The following is a 14,905-nucleotide window of genomic DNA, read 5'->3' on the forward strand; positions in this document are numbered from 1 at the left end:
TTTCGACTTTAAATAAATGTACTGTTAAACCACTGTTTAAAGATGATTATCTGATGTACAGCAGTGCTATTCTGATCACGCACAATGTGTGTTTACTGGCAAGTTAACAGTGTTGGTATCTGGTCTTTCCAGCGAGTCTGCTCAAAGCAGCATCTCCACATTTAAACCTCCTTTACGTATGCATGTCGACACAATCCACAAAAAAGGAAAGTTTAAGGCAAGTAACTGTACTAAAATAGTTTGTAGTTAATTTTGTTGACAAAAAATACATCACAGACAACTTCATTGACAGAACTTAATTTCAGTGTCTATAGTTACTCTACAATAAACACTTTAAAATTTCATATGAATGACCTACTGTACACATCTACAATAAATGTGCTATCTGCATTCATCAATTAACAACAACAACAACAACACACATCTAAACATTAAACATGCTGACCACCTATCAAACTAATATGGAGATTTTAACCTTTAACTAAAGTAGTCTATTTGCATTCGTACTGACTATTAAAAATGAAATGGTTGTATGATTTGAATGGGTTCATGTGCATAACATTTCTTTTAATGTTTGTTTCTTTAAATTAAGCAGTGCAACTTTTATCTTTATTACATGTTAGGTAAAAAAAGGAAGTAGATTACAGTCAATTCTAGGAATAAGTTGTAAATGCAACTTCCTTACAGTTATACATAATCAGGTTACAGCAAAATAATGGCTTGACCCTGGTTTAACCTCTAAATCTGTGCTTCGGTCCATTAGCGAACAGCTCATTCTTGCCAAACAAGTTTTCCCCTTTGTTGCCTGTCAACATACTGGGTTGTTTCAATACAAGGTTGGATTAAAAACGGACAAACCCAACTGTGGGTTAAATTACCCTAGATTTTCTAACACATTATTTTTAACGCAATTTTTTTTTTATTATTATTTTATATATATATATATATATATATATATATTTATTTAGTTTTTATTGTGTTACTTAAATGTATTTTTTAGTTATGAAGGCTTGAATCATAACAAACCAAGCTGCAATTTTAAATGCACAATCAAAAATGAGATTTAAAAAAGAAAAAGAAAACAAGCTCTTAATTTTATCCCACCATGGTTTGAAACAACACAGTATTATTATTATTATTTTTTGCGTATTGAGTGTTTTTGTCTAGTATATAAGTAAAAACTCCAAAATGAATCAACTTTTAGTATAAAATATTTACAGTTAGCACCTCCTACATTACGTGACCCTTTCAGACCATCCATTCAAGTTTATAGCAGTCACATCACCCCTCCTAAATAGATTCACTTCTCTCTTTTCATAGGCCATTCAACCCAAAAATTCCTCAGTAGTTAAGATAACTTTTTATTATAAATTATTTTCATTACGTTCGCTTATCTCCTTTCCAACTCTCCTTGTATCTCTTCTCAAGGTCTTTTAAGTTTTTTTTAGGACGACCTCGTCCTGGTTGGTTTGGCTCCGCCCAGTTTTGTTCTAGTATGAATCCCTCAGTAGTGTAATGTAGATCTCCGACTGAAGGAAACGGGGGTAACAGTCCATTTCCAGGAGGCAGTAGATGCGTTTCTGGGCGTGGGACAGAGAGGTGTGTGATGGGGCTTTTAGGAGCTCCTTTGTCAGTTCTCTCGTTTTACTGTCAAGATTTACCTGAAAGTGAACGAGAAAGAGATGTTTTTTTCAAATTTGTTTTCTGAAACCATGCCACAGCTTTTTTGAGGAAATGAGCGAAATCTTATTTATTAATTTATGGCCAATCTCCTCTGAGTCCTGTCATCAACAAGGCATTTTCGCCCACAGAACTGCAGCACACTGGATATTTTGTATTTTTCTGACCACTTTCAATCCCTGATTCGTGTAGATCAGCAGTTTCCAAAACCCTCAAACCCCCCTTGTTTTGAACTTCAGCAGATCTTCTTCATCACGGGTTGTGTCTGAAATTGCATTGCTACTTTCCCTACATTATTGATATATCACATTTAAAGAATCACAATTTAAAAAAGTGAATGAAAACGAGGGGACACTAACTGCGTTTTCATTTTTAAAAAATTTAATTTGCGCAATACTTTAGCGTTATTTTCGAAATGTCAGCATTTCTATTAACAAGCACCTATTTCATTGCTAAAAACAACGTTATTTTGTGTATTTGGTATAATACAATGTGTTCGCATGGTTTATGGTTAAAAAACATTCTTCCTGAAACTCAAAAATTTGAAAAGCTCTGTGTCCCTGATTGGCCAGCTGATCTGTATGTTGTGATTGGTCTGAATACATCTGACATCAGCCAGAAACGTGACGCTCCTTACCATGTTTGAAAGATTCGCTCACAATGCAATGCTAACAGGAGTTAACTTACAGGCTGAGTCCGAAATGGGAGGAATTCTGATAATGTCGGTCATGTCTACATCTCCAATCCCAGGAAGTAAACTGTTGCCTACAATCCGTGTGTTTGTTGTAGTCCAAGAAAAGAGATTTACGTTGGAGACGATAACTCGTGTCATTCTTTACTTTGAGGTTTGTACCTTTTGCATATCATTAACATGAACTAATACACACTTACACACCAAAGGAAATTTAAAATCATGAATCGGACAATACGTGCTCTTTAAGGAATGTTATGCTGAAACGTAATTTTGTTGTCTTGTGACATTCCAATAAACCACTTCATAAGGCGCAGAGCAAACCGTCATGCAAATGACATCAAACGTGACTCAAAAGCAATCGCTCTCACAGTATTTTGATGTCATGCCCCTGTCAGTTCTTGTGATGTCACATGAAGTCGAACACACCTCTTTAGTCTTGTTCTCAAATTAAACATACCACACTATATTTAAAGAATGAGCAGGTGACCAAACTGTTTCCATTGCACTATTGCGATATATTCCTTTTTCCGAAATTTCCTGAAAAACGACTACACCCGTGCGTCTTGAGACATGTAGGAGTTAATGTGAAATTGCCGTGTTTCCATTGGGCACATTTTCAATTCGCTATATCATTATTATTATTTGCGCAATCTGAAGAATAATGAAAATGCAGCTACTGAGTGTGCTGGAAGTGCTGCGGGTGCCAAGTTTTACTGAGATGAGTGATGTAATTCGATGCAAGCCTCTGTAGATGAATGGCAGCTAGTGTACACTTACTATTGCAGTGCAGTGTGGTACTGAATGAGTGCACACTATGGTTTCAAACACCACTAAAATGACTATAGGGTGCCATTTCAGACATAGCCCATGTATAGATGTTTAAATGCTGCCAGATGATTGGTTGATTTTATATACATTTACATTTATGCATTTGGCAGACAATTTAAGACTTACAGTGCATTACAAGGTACACATTTTCCCCTGGGGGTTCAAGCCAGGGCTGTCAAAGAATTTATTGCAATTAATCACATACAAAATAAATGTTTGTTTTAGCATAATATATGAAGAGTTTCATTGCAAAAAGTTTTTTTAATTGTTCAGAAATCTCGTTTTTTGGTTGTGCATTCCAATTAATATCAATTCAACTGCAGTTGGTTTGTTTTGACTTAAACCTTCATAACAAAAAATACAGCTAAGTAGCACCATAAAACAAAATAACAACATTATAACATAATAATAAACACATTTTGACAAAAATGTTAAAAACGGATTTATCTCGTTTTGCAACTAAACTCTTCATATGCGTGTGCACTTTTTTTAATTATTTTGTATAAATACACACACATGCATGTATGCATTTAAGAAACATTTTCATGTGTATATATTAGGAATGTCAAAAGATTAAATCGCATACAAAATAAAAGTTTGTGTTTGAAAATATATTTGTGTTGTGTATTGTGTGTAATTATTTTTTTATTGATATATTTTTATATATATTATATAATTTATATATAAAAGAAAATATATAAAATATATATATATATATATATATATATATATATATATATATATATATATATATATATATATATATATATATATATATATATATATATATATATATATGATATTATTAAATCTTATATTAATGATATAATATGATATTATGATATATGATATTAATATATATATATATATATATATATATATATATATATATATATATATATATATATATATATATATATTTAATTTAATATATTAAAAACAGCTTTTTAAAAAGCTTCTTAAAAAGTATACATGTATGTCTGTATTTATATATACATACTAATACACACACAAATATATTATGCATACACAAACTTTTATTTTGTATCCAAATAATTGCGCTTAATCTTTTGACAGCCCTAGTTGAAGTCCATGACCTTTTCTGGTGCTAACACAATGCTTCACATAAATCTATCACATGGCTTCAGAAGACTTGGAATTTATAACATAAGTGTAATGGACTACATTAATGGGGTCATGTTTATAAACTTGAGAGTCACAGTGCCCATTTATTTTATTTTGCATGAAAGAATGTCAATGCAACTTTGACTCATAATGGAAAAGTGCATTTGGCAGAATTTTTGTTTATGAGGTGAACGGTTCTGACTAATAATAGAAGAGCTGCATATACATAAAAGTACCTCTCTGGGAGCACCCGGCTGAATGTAGGTCTCAGTAATGGCTTTTGCCCGCCTCTGCAGGCTGAATTTATTGGACGATTGTCTGTACTGCTCACAGGCCATGTAGAACTGCAGGTTCTCATCGCTGAACTCAGATCGCAGGAACGCTTCAAACACCGTAACTCCCACTAAAGGACAGGTGAAGTCAGTGGATTGAGATTATAGAATAGCAAAAACCTTAATCTGTAAAAAAACGCTATTTCTGTTAACAGGGCTGTATTGCTCAGAAAACAAGTTCACATGTATTGCCACACGCCCCCAGGAATCATATAGTTACAAAAATGTGAAAAGATTTGGTTGGAAATCTATATCTTAAGGGTTTATCAGACACCGCATACCTTGCATTTGATTTTCTCAAAGTGTTTAACTATGGGTTGCGACACATTCTTCAAAAGAAATAGACATGTGAGAGAGGGCTGCCCGGGCTCTGAAGTTACAACATGCCTGTGTTCCCATATTTCAGCAAACATAGACACCACAACACACACCAGTTTAAAAAGTTTTACATGCAACATTAGCACATCCATGCTAAATTGTCTTTAAACTTTTCCCAAAAGTATTTGTTTTACTTAAAAACATGCATTTCCCATAAATTATAGAAACATGTTGCATTTGTATCCTACAGTAACTTTGTGGGGTTGCATGGCTAACCATAACACAGTCAAATACAATAAAATTTAAATATCTTCTTAGTAATTAAAATAATATAAAAACTAAATTATGCCTATATAAATTCTGTTTTTGTGACTTTTCTGCTGTAGAGAAAGTACAGTTCACAAAGAGGCCAAAATTGAATAGATTAAAACACAACTTGTACCCAATTCATGAAAAGTGCCTTTTATGTGCTGTATGGCATTTCCAAAATAACAGGAACACTGTTGGGACCAAATTCCTTACTCCCTGTTATACTGTCTTTGACCAAGCGTCTCTCGTCTCGCTGTGACTGCTAGTGTATTATTAGATTTTATAACACGCTGTCACAATGACAAATTGCTTCCCATAAAGGGACAGAACTAAAATAAAAATACAATACTCATTATCCCAAACCAGAACTTCTTGCAAGTAAACGGCTGTGCATGAGCGGACTCACGTCAGAGATGGATATTACAAGATGCTGTTAATCATTCAATACTCAGTGTGGAACTGTGGCATCTGGTGTAATACTGGCATATCAGCATCTGATATTTATTGGTATATTGTTTACTTAACTAATAATTTAATATAACTAATAGTGATACGGCAATACGATTATTTTAGGTAGATAACGATTTTAGGCCGCTATTGGCCGCTTCTGATACTGATATTTGCTCACTTATTTAAAAATTTGTAATTAAAATAGATAAGCAGTTATCCATTGTTGAGCACAGTTGAAAAACACGTGCATAAAGGGGTCATAGCGTGAAAATTTGACTTTTTCCATGTTTAAGTGCTATAATTGGGTCCCCAGTGCTTATATAAACCTATAAAATTTTAAGAAATATATAAACTAAGTTTTGGTAAACCATTCTCTGCAAGCATGTGGAAAAATAGGTTATTGAAATTTGGCTCCCCTTGTGATGTCAAAAGGGGATCTTATTATAATAATACCGCCCCTTAATCTAACCACGGCACTGCCATTTAGTGCAGAGAAAAAGAGAGAGGAAATAATTGACAGCACAAATGAGTTCCCTCACCTATCAAATTCCAATTTAAACCCTGCATACAGGTAACTAATATGATCCATGCTATTGGGATTAAAAACCCTGAAGTATTTCATTATGGCCAATCTAGAGACCGTGAGAACTTGAGGGTGACCACCTAGCAACCACCCAGAACACCTTAGCAACTGCAAAGAAACACCCTGCCAACCTCTAACGACACTGTAGCATTGTGGTGGGATTTTTTTCACAGAAAAAAAACCCTGCATAAGAAAGACAGAATTGGTTCCTCAAGTTACGAGGAAGTAGTTTAGCTGGTTTCAATTTTGAAACGGATGCATTTCACCACAGGACATAACAGGCACATAATACCCATTCAGTATTTATAATACACAGAATGTGGCCCGATGTCATTTTTACTTACACCATCATTTAAAATTTCGAGTCAAGATATCATAATCTCTAGCCGCAGCACGTCATGTGGTGACACAAGCAGTTTGGGGAAATAATGAAGGGCTAAGCTCTCACCTCTGCTGCTCATCAAAGCATCAAGCGATGTGGCCCAATGTTCCATCTCTTTCCTGCTGAGCTGAGCTTTGCTATGTCCCACCTGACTCCACTGTCTCAGGAAAGGCATTCGCGAACGCCTTTCCTTCGCACTGAAAAAGAAACAAGAGGGTTAGAGGATTCATGACAGATATAACAGTCAATAACAGTGGGCTGAAATGAGAGACTGGAGTTGGGTCGTTTTGAAACCAAGAAGGATAGACGGGCTGACTAAAAGAAAAACAAAGGAAAACTCACATACTGTACTACACAAAATGGTCAAATAAAGCTGTCACTGGGGCAGTACCCTTTAAAAAAGGTCTGAACCCTGAACTGGCGCAGCCCTATTTGAAAAGGTCATGTACCTTTAAAATAATATAACTCTGGCATTTTTTTGGTCTAGAAGCATAATCTTGGTCTTGTTTTAAAGAAGACACTTAAAAGTTTCTTGTGAAAATATGGAATCATAAATTGTTATAGCGGTTTGCATTTATTGTAATAAATAAAAATAATGCAATAAAGTATATATTTTATACATAAAATTATCACAAAAAATTTGATTTGCGTTACGGTACATCACACGGGGCGAAAGCGGTGACGTCATGCGTCTGAATCGTGGATCCGTCAACGTCGCGTCACTGTCGTAGCTTGTGGCAGAAGTTAAACATTTCTCAACTTTTCAAGGGCCAATGCGTGCGTCAGCCAATCAGATCGCCTTATGCAAATAACCCAGTGCGAGCCAGCCAATTATGTTTATGTAAGACCGAGCATGTGTTGCAGGATCTGTGATTGGCTGTTGGCCACGCTTCAGACAAGCCTTTTTAGTTGTTTTATCAACATCGGCCACTAGGTGTCAACGGTTTTTGCATACTCGTCACAAATTAATAAATTACTGCATTCTTATTACTGCTTAACGTTTTAAAATATGACAACTACATTCTTAGACCTTTGCAAATGATATAGTTTGTTGTGATAGATTAAAATTTACACGCAAAATATTCAAGTAAACAAGGTGTCCCGCTCACACTCCAGTTTAGGGGTTAATAATGAACCGTTTAGCTACAGATATACATTTGGCACCAATATGTACAACCCCAAATCAGAAAAAGTTGGGATACTGTAGAAATTGTAAGTAAAAAAGGAATGGAATAATTTACAAATCTCATAAACTTCTTTTTTATTCACAATATAATATAGACAACATATCACATGTTGAAAGTGAGACGTTTTAAGATGTCATGCCAAATATTGGCTCATTTTGGATTTCATGAGAGCTACACATTCCAAAAAAGTTGGGTCAAGGCCATGTTTACCACTGTGTGGCATCCCCTCTTCTGTTTATAACAGTCTGCAAATGTCTGGGGACTGATGAGACAAGCTGCTCAAGTTTAGAAATAGGAATGTTGTCCCGTTCTTGTCTAATACAGGCGTCTAGTTGCTCAACTCTTAGGTCTTTATTTGTCGCATGTTTTCTATGGGTGAAAGATCTGGACTGCAGGTTGGCCATTTTAGTACCCGGATCTTTCGTCTATGCAGCCATGATGTTGTAATTGATGCTGTATGTGGTCTGGCATTGTCATGTTGGAAAATGCAAGGTCTTCCCTGAAAGAGACGACGTCTGAATGGGATCATATGTATCTAGAACTTGGATAAACCTTTCAGCATTGATGGTGCCTTTCCAGATGTGTAAGCTGCCCATGCCACACGCACTCATGCAACCCCAAACCATCAGAGATGCAGGTTTCTGAAAGGAGCGCTAATAACAACTTGGGATGTCCTTCTCCTCTTTAGTCCGGATGAAATGGCGCCCCAGTTTTCCAAAAAGAACTTCAAACTTTGATTCGTCTGACCACAGAACAGTTTTCCACATTGCCAAAGTCTATTTTAAATGAGCCCAGAGAAAACGCCTGCACTTCTGGGTCATGTTTAGATATGGCTTCTTTTTTGACCTACAGAGTTTTAGCTGGCAACGGTGAATGGCACGGTGGATTGTGTTCACCGACAATGTGTTGTGGAAGTATTCCTGAGCCCATGTTATGATTTCCATTACAGTAGCATTCCTGTATGTGATGCAGTGCTGTCTTAGGGCCCGAAGATCACGGGCATCCAGTATGGTTTCCCAGCCTTGACCCTTTACGCACAGAGATTGTTGCAGATTCTCTGAATCTTTGGATGATATTATGCACTGTAGATGATGACAACTTCAAACTCTTTGCAATTTTTCTCTGAGAAACTCAGAAAACTATTTTTCGCCGCAGCATTGGGGGAATTGGTGATTCTCTGCCCATCTTGACCTCTGACAGACACTTCCACTCTGACAGGCTTTTTTATACCCAATCATGTTGCCAATTGACCTAATAAGTTGCAAATTGGTCTTTCAACTGTTCCTTATATGTACATTTACATTTTCCGGCCTCTTATTGCTACCTGTCCCAACTTTTTTGGAATGTGTAGCTCTCATGAAATCCAAAATGAGCCAATATTTGGCATGGCATTTCAAAATGTCTCACTTTCAACATTTGATATGTTATCTATATTCTACTGTGAATAACATATAAGTTTATGAGATTTGTAAATTATTCCATTCCTTTTTAACTCTAATTTCTACGGTGTCCCAACTTTTTCTGATTTGGGGTTGTATCTTTGATGTACTAATATGCACTCTGTCTTGGGTACCAATATGTACCTCTGAGGTACAAATATAAACTCTTTAGATGCAAATATGTACTTTTTGACTATAAAAAAGTGTATCTGAAGATTGAACTGATTGCTTTAAAGAAATCATTATTATAAAATCTTACCTGCTTATGTTTTCCCTGTGTTCTGCGCTTGTCAGATTCGAATGTGAGGCTTGTGGTGAACTCTTTCATGAAAAATAAAAATAAGGGGTCAAAAACACACAAGAGTGACATGAAATGCTGCTTAAGGAAGTATGCTTTACACAAACCTCTCATGACATAAACAAAGATCATGGCATGGAAAGCATTCAGACACTGTCGGATTACACAGATGCCAAACTATTCCAGGAAAGTTTGGTGTTTCACAGTATCTTTGAGTCTGATTTCTTGCCACATTGTCACAGATTGAAAAAAATACCCATATACAACATTACAACATTTGGGTTCCTTTTTCACAGTTTCACATGAAACTAATTCAAACAGAACTTAACTAGTTGTGCAATATAAGGCATAGCCGCATTTTACCCCATTGACATTTTCATTTTTTAAGAAGTTAAATAAGTATCAAAACAGAACACAGAAATAAGTAGGACTTTCCCCTATTGGGAAATGATGTTACATCTTCTGATCATATCAGACATTTTGTGTGGTGTGATGATTTATAAAAGAGAACATTAAAGGAATAGTTTACCTAAAAACGTAAATTCTCTTCATTTTCTCCTAACAAATAAATAAAAATTTATTAAAGCTCCAAAAAGCAATTGTTAACTTTTGCCTCTTTATTAGCATTTCTGTCTGAACATAAAATTGTAGTTATTTGCGGAGTAATTTATGTGATTTGTGCTTTGCACTGATCTCAGATCCTTAGAAGTACTGACGATATTTACTCTTGTTGTAATCTGGTCTCTTTCGCTTTCCCTTTTTGACCACAGGCACTATGAATTTCGAGTTTTCTTGGTTTTGACAACAGTTGACTTCCCAGATGTAATCAGTAAGGACTTAAAAAACTGAGCTGTTTACATGACATTCACCATGTTGCTTAAAACTTTTTAAATTAGGCTGTGTTCATACTTGTAGTTCTTTTGGTCTGGACTGAAAAAGAAAACATTTAAGTCCTGGTTCGCTTAGCATTCACACTAGTTTTATATCAGCGAACATGAAGATTATAAACCTTAATGCGTAAGGATAAAGTTGATGAATTTTAAGCAACAGAATCATCCACAACAACAATGCTGCATGCAGATTACTAAGTTTGGCAAGTTGGGTGAACGAATTGGACAAAAACTTATATATCTAAGTCCAGTCAACAAAATAATATTTGTTAGCTGAATGATTATGCTTTTTTCATTCAGTGAACACAAAATAATGAATTGACGCCCTTCAACAAAGAAATCTTTGTTCAAGTTACTTAATTTTCTTTGTTGAATGAACATTTTAAAGTGGGATTTTTTTTACAGTGTGGGCTTATTTTATGAGTCTTTATATGGGGGTATTATTAACAGATCAGAGCTAATAAAGATATTTTAAAATCACCAAACATTTTATAAACTTAACCCTTTTGTGCGTTTTTCCAGCATATGCTTGATGGACCAAATGATAATGAGGATCTTTACCTCTCCTTTGCTCCACGTTTGCCCTCTGCTCATTTTGTTTATGCATACACCGCTCATCCTGCTGCAGAATCAGGGTCTTGTGATATCACATCCTGTTTTTGGTTCATTGCGCTGTTTCTGGTCCATGTGCGTTTAGATATCAGTCGAACCGCACCAGAGTTTGTTTTGAAGCGGACTGAGACCCACCTTTTCAGTGGTCTTGGTTCACTTGTTTATTGTCACATTTACTCAAAAGAACCGCACCAACGGAGCGATCGCACCAGAGTTGATTTTAATATAACCAAACATGTCAAGTATGAACACGCCAGACGGCATCTACATTTTACACGACAGCGATGTAGTGAGAAACAGAAAAGTTTTTTCTTTGCGTTTATAAAGAATCACGTACACACGACAACGCTGTCAAAAAAGATATGGGTTTAAATGGATCCGCAAAGACGACTATATTTGCTGTATTATGTATGCCAGGCCAGTAGGTGGCGATGTTACCTTGTAAAGAAACATTACATGTCTGCGCACATATGCATTCTTCTACAGCAGTGTTTCCCAATCCTGGTCCTCGGGCACCCCCTCCCAGAAAGTTTTAGATGTCTCCTTATTCAAAACACCTGATTCGACTCATCAGCCTCCTTCCAAAATGGTAAACACGTGTCCCTAACAAGCTGATGCGTTAAACTTTCTGGGAGGGGGTGCCCGAGGACCAGGATTGGGAAACACTGTTCTACAGAGTGATAAAATACAAATAATTAAGACGGCAAAAGCATAAAGCAATTTTGTTTAGATTGACCATGAGATTAATTGAAGCTTATTACGACAAGTGACCCTAGACTATAAAATGCCAACATTTTATAAACTTTGTTGGAACACATTAATAAACGTATTTCTTAATAGTATAATTAATAAAATAATTAATAAACTTAGTAGCACAAATATACTTCCGTAGGCCATCATTGTTATTTTATTTATACTGACGCATTTCTAAACAAAATAAATGCATGCACAGACACCACCATTATTACAAATTTGCGTTTTTACGTAGTTTACACAGAAATTATCAAAAGCTTGCACTTTGAACCCTATTTTTAAAAGTTGGCGCTTTCAGGACCCCAAAACACCATTGTTGTGTAAGCAAACAGCACACCCCATAAAAAAATCCCATTTGTGGTTAAAATCGTTGCTATGTACACTGCAAAAAATTACTTTCTTAATTAGAATCCTGTCTTGTTTTCAGTACAAATATCTCAAAAATTCTAAAATCAAGATGAATGAGCAAAATGACTTAAGAAAATAAGTTGAATAAATTGAAAAAAATATTAAATTTTAGTGAATTTGTGCTTAAAAAAAAAAATCCAATTAAACAATCATTATTATTATAATCATCAGCTACAATGAACCTAAAATAAATGAAAACATATGGATTATATATCAAACTTAAAAAAAAAACTTTTTATAAAATAAGTATGAGTCTCCTTTTAAAATAAATTAAAGATTTAATAAAGATGCATATCTCCCAATTTAAGAAAATAAGGAATAAGTTATTTCTCTTTAGATTAGACAAGAATAAACCAAACTGTCCTTACTCTTGAACAGCATAAATGGGAAACCAAAACCGTGGATAAGCAAATGTTAATGGTACGATAATCGTGCATGTTAAAACCACGGTAAAGCGTCATACCGTTACAACCCTACGAGAGGCTGATGTAGAGAAAACTCTATAGATGTCTTACCTGTCCAAACAGACTTTTAATATGCAATTTAGCAGCTGCTAATTTGGCCCGAGCTTGTTGGCGGTGATAATGTGGAGGTCTTGGTGACAAACTTCTGGATTTGGATGTGACTGATTGTGAGCTGGAATGGTTGGGACACTTTTCCACACTCTCAAAGCTGCCTTTGGCATTAGAGGTGATCTGACTGTCGCTGTAGGCTTTAAAGCTATCGTTTAAATTTGTGACTTTCAAGAAACCAGAGTCCTTCTCCAAGCCACTGAGGTTTTCCATACTGATGCTTTGATCTCGTTTGAGTTCTCCTTTAAGAGTTTTGCCAGCACTCCCTGACTTTGGGTCCGGGGTGCAAGGATAGGATGCTGGAGCGCCATCCATCTCATCCTCTGACATGTCCATGGTGCCATCTTCATCCTCTTGCCGCCGTGTCGAGTAGTCCAGATCCAACAACGCACCCTCTGAATTAAACTTACGCAGCATCCTGTTATATTTTAAGAGTGAAGGAGGAAACGATAGAAATCATGCAAAGGGCTGAAGAAAAGGAAAAAGAGAGGAAGATGAGATTATATCAACTGTAGTTGCATTACATAAATCTGTCAGATCGTTTTTTGTATAACACTTTTCACAATACATAGGGTAGAGAACCAAACACACATCTATTCAGCTTCAATTTGTGTGCCTGTCTAAATAGATGATGTTTCTGTGTACTCACATAAATTATTAAGTTTATTACTTACTGTGCATCACCACAATAACAAACCATTACTGCGCCCCAGAGCAGTCATTTCACAGAAAGTATTACTACTAATATTACATTTAACGCATCTCGTTACACATTTCCAATTTCTGTTTAACTAACAACATTGTTGTTGGACTCTTCATGTTAACAAAGTTAAAATATAACTAGGCTTACACGTGAACTTGAGGGAACTTCAGGGAAGTCCGAATTCAAGATGCCTCGCGATTAAACTGCCAACGCCGCGCGACAAACAACAACGTTGCCATTATAAACAAATATATCAAATAAATCGAGCAGTTTGCACCGCGACGCGTTTGTTGTTTTAATTTAATTTGACAGTTTCGCTTTGTAAACACGTGAACAAACAAATCTGACATCTGGGCGGTTTAAAAGCCATCACATATGTCATCTAAATATACCTTATTATAAATCCTGTGCTCGCTTCTTCATGACAGATCTGTGAACAGGTCTCACACCCGAACTCTTCGGAACCGCTTCGTCTTGAAAGTGGACTCAGTGTTTACATTAGGATTTTCTGCGATTAGATCCGATTCAAGTCAAGTGTACCGAATCTTCCTGTGGCCGTCAAAAATCATGTCGTTCCTGTCCCCCTCTTTCATTTTACTCTTGAATGACATAAGCTACGCCTGTTTCCTTTTGTCACACCCATAGTTCAGTCTGGACTTGCCCTCCCTACATACTACAACACGAGTGATATATTATGACACGGAGCGCGCTTATCGGTTCAAAGTGGTAACCATAGTATCCGCTAAATACTGCATGGTGAACTTACGAGCCGCCGCTTTCAAAACAAATTGAACAAAATGACAATGAAACATTTCAAAAGCTTTTAATGCAGTTCTCTTGGCATTTAGCAGATAACGTTAATTAGAATTTATTAAGGTTGCAAACCGTTGTAAATTTTACATTGTATTTTTTTCTGATGGCTTACATGATAAATAAATGCCTGTTGACAGTTAGCGATGTTAATTGCCCATTCCAGATGAAAAAATAATTTCTGCTTTGTAAAATTTATTTGTTTATGTTGAATGAATGATTCTAGCAGGTGTTTAAATCTGTAACTAGATTTAAGTCAAGACCAAAAATTCCTAAGATTGTCCTCAATTTATTCAGTAATACAAGATGTTTATTTATAATAGGACCATAATAATGCGAACAGAATTAATATTTTTTATATATATTTAGGAGTCCAGTTAACTTACACGTTAGCAAAATTTTTACTCGACGTGGTTTGGTTATTGTCAAGGTTAATTTCTGTGATTTCATTTTACAAATTATATTTGTTTATTTAATAACATAAATAGAATAATTATTTACAAAGATTACATTAAGATTTTAATCGATTTAA

At 35.5% G+C, this 14,905-nt stretch overlaps 1 protein-coding gene across 1 annotated transcript; it reads right to left on the reverse strand.

The window, feature by feature from the left end:
• Window positions 1-1,019: 1,019 nt before the first annotated feature.
• Window positions 1,020-14,200, reverse strand: LOC135783521 (uncharacterized). The gene is made up of 6 exons (XM_065294283.2): window positions 13,956-14,200; window positions 12,804-13,328; window positions 9,587-9,648; window positions 6,768-6,898; window positions 4,564-4,730; window positions 1,020-1,661 (listed from the first exon to the last, which is right to left on the reverse strand). The coding sequence occupies exons 2-6, from the start codon at window positions 13,275-13,277 to the stop codon at window positions 1,491-1,493; spliced, it is 1,005 nt and encodes a 334-aa protein (XP_065150355.1). The 5' UTR covers window positions 13,278-13,328; window positions 13,956-14,200; the 3' UTR covers window positions 1,020-1,490.
• Window positions 14,201-14,905: the final 705 nt, after the last annotated feature.

This window comes from Paramisgurnus dabryanus, chromosome 19, assembly GCF_030506205.2.
Source record: "Paramisgurnus dabryanus chromosome 19, PD_genome_1.1, whole genome shotgun sequence".
Classification (NCBI taxonomy): Eukaryota; Metazoa; Chordata; class Actinopteri; order Cypriniformes; family Cobitidae; genus Paramisgurnus; species Paramisgurnus dabryanus.

What these genes read in the sequence shown, in the direction of transcription:
- LOC135783521 (XM_065294283.2), bottom strand. Translation starts at nt 13,277, where the DNA reads ATGCTGCGTAAGTTTAATTCAGAGGGTGCGTTGTTGGATCTGGACTAC. An exon ending in TTAAAAGTCTGTTTGGACAG is followed by an intron (nt 9,649 to 12,803) that starts GTAAGACATCTA and finishes TTTTCATGAAAG; the next exon opens with AGTTCACCACAAGCCTCACA. An exon ending in TGCTTTGATGAGCAGCAGAG is followed by an intron (nt 4,731 to 6,767) that starts GTGAGAGCTTAG and finishes CCTGTCCTTTAG; the next exon opens with TGGGAGTTACGGTGTTTGAA.